General features: G+C 38.8%; 1 protein-coding gene across 1 annotated transcript in view; it reads right to left on the bottom strand.

Moving 5' to 3' along the window:
- The window catches only part of LOC107680400 (E3 ubiquitin-protein ligase RNF128-like), a 14,450-nt gene extending 8,344 nt beyond the window's left edge, over positions 1 to 6,106 (bottom strand). The window contains exons 1-2 of the mRNA XM_016476280.1: positions 5,514 to 6,106; positions 4,134 to 4,378 (exon numbers count right to left, since the gene is read on the bottom strand). Of these exons, the coding sequence (XP_016331766.1) occupies positions 4,134 to 4,378; positions 5,514 to 5,937 (669 nt within the window). The 5' untranslated portion in view covers positions 5,938 to 6,106. The remainder of the gene's footprint in view (positions 1 to 4,133; positions 4,379 to 5,513) is intronic.
- Between the last annotated feature and the right edge of the window lie 2,005 nt (positions 6,107 to 8,111).

Below are 8,111 nucleotides of genomic sequence, written 5' to 3'. Positions count from 1 at the left end.
TTGTAACACTCCAAAGAGAAAGGAAAACTTGAAATCGCATCATATGACCCCTTTAAATTAGTACAACTGATTTTTATTCAATATATAATATATATATATAATTTATATAACAGAACATGTACCAAGAACTACACTATAAACCTTAGTCAGGTTAGATGACATACTGAATTTAACACAGATGAAAACAGTGCTATGAGGGATAAATTTACAGTCTTCACAATGGCACACATTGAATAAAGGGCGTAGATCATGTAATTTCAAGTTTCAAAACTGTTCTATGGAGTTTATGTCTACTGAAAGTTTTAAGAAAGATGTTTCGTCAGCTGAACAAGCGGTATGTTGTTAAACAGCACAAACCACTGAACACACCGTTCTTCTATACTACACAACCTCATTTTCACTCCTGTCAAAAATCAAATATGGCGCTATCCTGACTAAGGTCTATAAACTAGTTATACCAAACTGTCTACATGCATACATGCAAGACCACCCAAATGTCCTAGTGAGGAAATAAACATCATACTACTGCCCAACAATGGAGACACAATGTCAAAAACCAACAAACTCATGCTAATAAGCAATTTGTCTCGGAAGTAATTTGTTTGTCTGTCAACATGTTTCACAGATTGACGACTGATGGTTCACCAGCAGCAAAACATAAGTCTAAAACTCTTGACAGTCCACCTTCTTTGTACACCTTACAGGCCATTAAAAACTGTATTTCTTGGAGCTTTTTCTGATTTTTCCGTTCAACCAGTGTTATCTGAAAACATATGAGTAACACAGTGAATACGAAATTCCATGAATGTGAATCACAAAATTCTATCGTTGTGATTGTCAATTCTGAGTCAGTTTGAAGAAGATAGTCATTTTTATACTTCACACAAACCCAAACTCAGTCAATTACTCTTACCCAACCCAGCCCATCACTCTTTAAATCACTGTTCAGCCCTGCAGATAACATCTTCTGCTCTAACTCCAGAATTCTGATTCACTAAATACCTTTATACTTGCAATTACATATACATATACACAATTCATGTTCAGAAATCTATTCACTTAGCAGATGTAGAAATAAGGGACATTGTAAGCAATTTATCATAAGAGTCAGGCCCTGTCCACACGAACGAGGGTATTTTCAAAAGGAAAAACTCAGTTTATAAAAATACCCGTGTATGTGTGGACATGGCTTCAGTGTTTGTAGTTTAAAGCATACAATTGTTAGTACATAAGCTAGAGCAGAAGTAAAATACAGAAAAGAAGGACAGAATGTGATTTCACTTTCTTTTTTATAATATGAGTTAACAGGAATTGCCTTTATGATTGTAAATTAGTTAGGTAGTCGCAGAAGAGGTGTGTCTTCAGCTGTGTCTTAAAAGTTGTAAAAGTCTCAGCAGATCAGGGAGAAGGTTGGCAGCCCGTAGAGGAACAGAGAGGGTGGACGTTCTAGAAAATGACTTTGTACCTCGTTGTGAAGGAAGACTGTTGCATTTGCTAGCTGTAAATGGCGGGAGGGAACATACACCTATAGTGTTCACTTCCAATGGCAGTCCTGATGGCCAACATTAAAGCACTGGAGCGAAACAAAGAGGAATGTTACATGGACCCTCTGTGGTTGACTGTTTTGCTGTAGATCAGCTCCAGAGGCTTGTTCTGCCCACATTCTATAAAATTTTAGCAACTCTGCGACAGTTAATGATTGCAGACAAAAGTCCCCCCCCAAAAAACATGGTGCTCATTCATGGGAGTGGCCATCGCTATATTTGTATGTTTGAATGATCAAAAATGAGCCGATAGCCTCGTGGGCAGCGTGCTGACATGAACTATGAGACGTCCTGAGCTCGAGTCCCAGCTCTCAGACCTTTCCCGCCCCCCTCTCTCTCCCACTTCGCTTCCTGTCTACTCACTGTCCTATCATAATAAAGGCAAAAATGCCAAAAAAAAGAGCTGTTCTTAGAGAAGCACCCATGTGTCATTGATGCCCGAGAGATATTTAGCAATTTCTAGTTACAATTTCTAGATCTGTCTGCAATCCAAGTTTTGTAGTGTGAAATGTGTTTTGACTGGAAATTACATTGGTGATGACAGTTGTATAGTGTTGAAAAAAATGGCAATCTGACAACTTTGAAAGTCACGTTGTTGTGTATGGGCGACATTAGTCGTGTAGGCTGGAAGTCTGGCCAATAGTGCATGACAGCAGTATTGCAATGACAAGAGCTCAGACGAGAAGCTGCGCAGCATACTAAGAAATGAAGGTCTGATTTTCCTGATGTTACAAAGCAAAACCATGCATTAACCAGGCAATGAATCACATGTGGCTATAAAGCTCAACTGGCCTGAAAGGCATCTTGTCCTTTTACTTAACCACTTACTTTCCTTTCATTCTTTTCTTCCCGTTTTCCCTTGAGCAAAACAACAAACAACTGGAACAGGTACTTTTTGAGCACAGTAATGCCTTTTGGCTGTCATATGCTTAAATATTTCATGGTATTTCCCTTTGAAAAAACAATATTTTTAGGAAAAATTCCCAGTATAATTTCATCAGTAGCAACTGAAAAAAAATCCAGTGCGTGTTTGTGTGTGTCTAAAGAGGAACAGGTTGTGTTTTTAGTTCAACTTTATCCAAAATCAAACATTTCCTTGATACTAAACTCAGACCTAATGCCACCTTAGAACATAACTCATTCACATACAGTGATGACATTAGGGCTGAAAAAACGAATGATCTCAGAACCCAGTAATGTGAAACCAGATCAACCAGTTAGAAGTATTTGGGTTTTGAAATTCATATTTAGAACACTCAAATAGTCCTGTTTATACAGTCACTTGCAGGGCAGATCAACTACCGTCAGTATAAATGAGGAACTAAAGTCAATGGCCTTTCTATTCTTGTTTTAGCTGTGAATGACACCTGTTATAATAATGACACTGACTATAAATATCAAAGATGGCAACTTTGATAAACAGTAAAGCCTTATCACAACTGTCACAACAACGTTATTTAATAAACAAGTCCAAATGAGGTGCAAGTACACTGGTGAAATCCTAATTAATAACAGACCACAATATGGTTGGAAGCAACTGGCTCTAAAAGCTTTGGCTTATGAACAGCGTATATCAATGTCTCTGTGAGTTACTACAACATCACATTATATAGAACTTCTTGATTTTTCTCGTCAACCATGCCAATTTTTAAACCATATCACAAGTAATTTTTCTCAGTTCCAATGTTGGTGTAATTACTTTATATTCAATTTGAAGTGATTCACTCTACATTTAAATGTGGTTGTCACTCTTTGGTTACCAAAATTTGCAGTTACATGGCAACTGATATGATCTTAAAGTGCAAAACTTTATATACTTGTACAAAACCTAAGAAACAGTAACTACTGTTTGCTTGGGGTCAGTAAGACTTTTAAATGTTTCTGAAAGAAGACTCTTATGCTCACCAAGGCTGCATTTATTTGATCATAAATACAATAAAAACAGTAATACTGTGAAAAAGTATTACAATTGAAATCATTCTAATATGCTGATTTGGAGCTCAAGAAACATTTCTTATTATTACCAATGTTAAAGACAGTTTTGCTGCTTAATATTTTTGCGGAGACCGTGATGCATTTTTTTAAGATACTTTAATGAATAGAAAGTTCAAAAGAACAGTGTCTATTTGAAATAAAAAATTTTGTAACATTATAAATGCTGTGCTGTAATTTTGATCAATTTAATGCATCCTTGCCGAATAAAAGTATTAATTTCTTTCAGAAAATCCTACTGACCACCCTGTGAATGGCAGTGTAAGTCTGACAGCCCACTACACTTGCCTATACAATAATTTACAAAGGTAGCCATGGTTTATGCAAAAACGTTGTTACTTCAATTAACACTACTAGTGTAAAAAAAGAATCTCCTTCATGTAGTGTTTGTTTTAGTCATTCTTATTGATATCTATTCACTTTTTATTTCTGTCTATAAGTATGTAGTCTACTGTCTATAAGGAAGTTAATACAGTTTTATTGCATTGTAATTACTGCCATAATGTGATTTTGAGTGAAACTGTGGTTACCACAATACATTAACAGGATTGTTCTTTAAAGCCCATCAAATCAGCAGCCATCCACACAGTGCTGTACCTGTTTGCGGTTCTGCTGTCTGAGGCTGTTCAGTCTCCGCGCGGAGTAGATGATGAAGTATCCAACAGTCGCCGCAGTAACGATGAAGAAGGAGATAGAGACGAAAAACACTGAATAGTGACTCATCCAGGGACCGTGCTGATTCCCAACCTCTACTGCTATGGAAACGGGCAAGCCCTTTTCTAGCAGCTGGAACAGCTCCATCCCACGGACATTGCCAATCATGACTGCAACGATGCTCGTGCCTAGAAACACAGAAAGAATACTGAAAACACGGGCAGCACCCATGTGCAAACCAAAACACACACCGTAGTGCTTAGCAACCTGATGGTTGAGAGAGTCGAAACGTCAACAAACATGCAACATTAAATGTGTTTACTAACATGTACCCAAATAAAATACGTTTTAAATTAAGTGAGAGGAAATTAAGCAAACTTGTGTCATGCACGAGACACTTGAGTCTTAAACAGTGGTGAAGGACAGAGTTTGTTTAACAAGATGTGAGTTCTGAATTCTTAAATTTTATACTCCAAATGATGGAAAAAATACCTGTTTGCATGAGCATGACAAAACATATAATGAACAATATCACAATCTACCAGTGTTATTATAGTTAACTAGCCATAAATACACATTTCGTTAAATAACATAAACTGAAATAACTTATTTTTAGTTATTTGACAAGGCAACGATTATCATTATCATTTAGTTTAACTTTATGTATTAAAATTAATAAAATATAAATTATAATTATTAAATGATAAATTAACCATATATACATATTTTAAAACAAATAAACATGACAAAAAGACATAATTAAATTACTAAAATATTAACTAAAACTTAAAATTTAAATACAAGTTGACTCAAAATATTAAACAGAACAGTAATAATATCAATGTTACTAAAACAGCACCGCAAATAACACCTTTACGTATACACACACGCACACCCTTTCGTTTTATGACATGACACAACGTGATAAAACGCGTTTATTACAGGTCATCTGAAATGTCTTCAGGAAATTGAGTCATTACGCAGTGAATTTCTCCCTCTGATGCTCCGTAAGTGGATTTGTGCTTTAAAAACCAGATCGCACCAGCTCTAAAATGTGGTTCTAGTTCAGTTTATTTATATATCCTGGACAGGCGAGAGCAGAGTGTGCACTCTTCCGCGTAGAGGAGGTCCTATCAGCTGTCAAATTTACACAACACAACGCCCAGGTTAGAGTACAACTGGCAACTAAGAGGCCAGAATTGATCAGAATAATGAGAGACAAGGCAACACTTGCATATATACACATACTAAAACCTATACTGGACCCCGTCTGAAAATGTTCAGCACCTCATCTTGTCGTAATGAGCCCGTTGGATCACCTACCTGGGTGGGACATCTGAATGACCCGATTTTCTGCCCTGTAGTCATTGAAAATGATAGCAGCGGCAGCTCCGTTCATGGCCGCGACGTTAATTTTATCGGTGAAAGTGCATCCGTTTCCGCGCTGGATTAAGGCGATCCAGCCCATGGAGTCGTTCTGTCGGCGATAAACGGTGTCATCTTCACAGCCGTAGATCGGATCGGCTAAATACACATTCCCCACTACAGAAGTTTTGGGAGAGTCTTGCCCATACAACCCCATCTCCTCTCGAAACCAGGTGGTTAGGTTTGTTTCAGGGTTTGTATAGGAAATGTTCAGGTATGCAGTGCACAGGTAACTGGCTTGCGCCAAACGCACACTCGACACCTGGAAAACAGAGGCCACCAGCAGCCACGAAAACACATCCCGACTCGCAAGAAGCCCCATATTCGGCACACCAGCCCTGTCGCTGCTCTCTTTAGTTCAGTTCAAAGCACAGCTTGAAACAAATTTGGTTTTTAAATGATTAAAAATGGTTCCGCAAACTCACGTAATCGATATCTCTCTACTGAGCGCCTACAGGTGTTTTAGTAACGCAACTGAATAGAAACTCTACCTCGCTGAGGTCACTGCGCCCGAAGCCACGCCCACCCCTCTCTTAAAGCAACACACGCTGTTTTTCTTGCTTCGCTCATGCTCTTGGAAAGTGACTGAATTATATGGTTTATTCAGGGCAGGGTGTAAAAAGTACAGAATTCTGTTCAAGTTAAAGTACAGATGTTATTTGAATTTTACTCCACACTATTTAAATTTTACTCCACACCAGGGGCAGCAGGGGTTTGGCGTTTGTTTTTATATTTAATGCACTTTGTTTAAGTAATGTAGGCTTATCGTTCAGGAATGTTGTCGTTGTATGGCCAGTGGCCACAGGGAATTATGCCATACCCTAGGTTTTTAGAGAGAGCAAGCACAAAACCTGGCCAGCGGTTATGAAATCATGAATGATAATTTATTTTAATGCAGTGCGCTGTCACTCTTTCTACATAAAAATCAGTAAAATCATGTAATGATTCACCTCGTAAGCCCCACCCCCAATGTAACAATGTAATTTCACTCTGCTCCTTATAAAGCCTCATAAATTTTGGAAACTTAGAATAGTACATGAATTGTATAGACTACTTTTATAATGCTTTCTTGCTGATGCATGATTCATGCTATAAATCTTTTTTTTTTACATATTCGGAACTTAAAGCCCCTAGTTCAAATCCACTTTCATGATGGTTGGGGAAAGCGTGAACATTCTTCAGAACTTCCCATTTTTTAATCAACTAAAAAAAGTTTTGGAATGACAATGGTGGTGGGAAAATGTACATTTGTTTTTTGGTCAATTTTCTATTAAAGGAAAAGCTTCCATATCAGTATTTAAAGTATATTTCACTGGCTGATTAAATAAAAGGGGTGTTAAAGTTATGTGAGCATGAAGTACTTAAGTAGTTTCCTGCGGTAACTTCAAAAGATTTAATTGCTTTGTGAAACATATGAATCTAGAGAAAGAATACATTAACTTACACATTAAACAGTTAAATCTTAATACAATAAATCTTGAATAATATCATTTTTTCAGTGCCCTTTTAGAAGAAAAAAAAATCTGGTGTAATGTCTGCAAGTTGGTTAGGGCCCCATCCACACGAACACGGGTATTTTCAAAACCGCAGCTTTTTCTATGCGGTTTGGCCGTTCGTCCACACGCAAACGCAGTATCAGGTCACAGAAACCGAACCGTTTTGAAAACATCTTGGTTACGTATGTAACCTTGGTTCCCTGAATAGGGAACGAGATGCTGCGATGACGTCATCGCTTTGGGAACACCTTCGGTGTGACGAATGTCTGAAGCCCTTATACCATCATGCCAATTTATTGGCCAAATAGCGCTTAGCACCGCCCCCGACGCGCACGTAGGTGAGCTATATCAGTGTGCTGCATGCTATTTCATCGGATTTCCACTTGTTTACGAAGGAAGCACTATCAAAGGTGCAGAACGGCCCGCATGGCAGCATCTCGTTCCCTATTAAGGGAACCAAGGTTACATACGTAACCGAGATGTTCCCTCTCATAGGCTCACTTCGATGCTGCGATGACATCATCGCTTTGGGAACGCTATACCATAACACCTGACGTACCTTTAGATAGCTGGAAGACCAAGGAAAACGTCTGCTCAAGCGGATAAGACCCGGGAGCCAGGAGCCAACCTCACGTCCAGACTGTAGAACTTGATGAAGGTGCTAGGAGAGGACCATCCTGCCGCAGCACAAACATCTTCCATCGAGGACCCTTTGAAGAAGGCCTGAGAAGAAGCCACTGCTCTTGTAGAATGAGCACGCACCCCTAAAGGCGAAGTCAAGCCACGCGCCTCATAGGCCAAAGATCTCGTTCCCCTATTCAGGGAACCAAGGTTACATACGTAACCGAGATGTTCCCTCTCATAGGCTCACTTCGATGCTGCGATGACATCATCGCTTTGGGAACGCTATACCATAACACCTGACGTACCTTTAGATAGCTGGAAGACCAAGGAAAACGTCTGCTCAAGCGGATAAGACCCGGGAGCCAGGAGCCAACCT

Source organism: Sinocyclocheilus anshuiensis, unplaced genomic scaffold (genome assembly GCF_001515605.1).
Source record: "Sinocyclocheilus anshuiensis isolate Anshui unplaced genomic scaffold, SAMN03320099.WGS_v1.1 scaffold1262, whole genome shotgun sequence".
Taxonomy (NCBI): domain Eukaryota; kingdom Metazoa; phylum Chordata; class Actinopteri; order Cypriniformes; family Cyprinidae; genus Sinocyclocheilus; species Sinocyclocheilus anshuiensis.
This window is presented reverse-complemented; position numbering and strand designations above follow the sequence as displayed.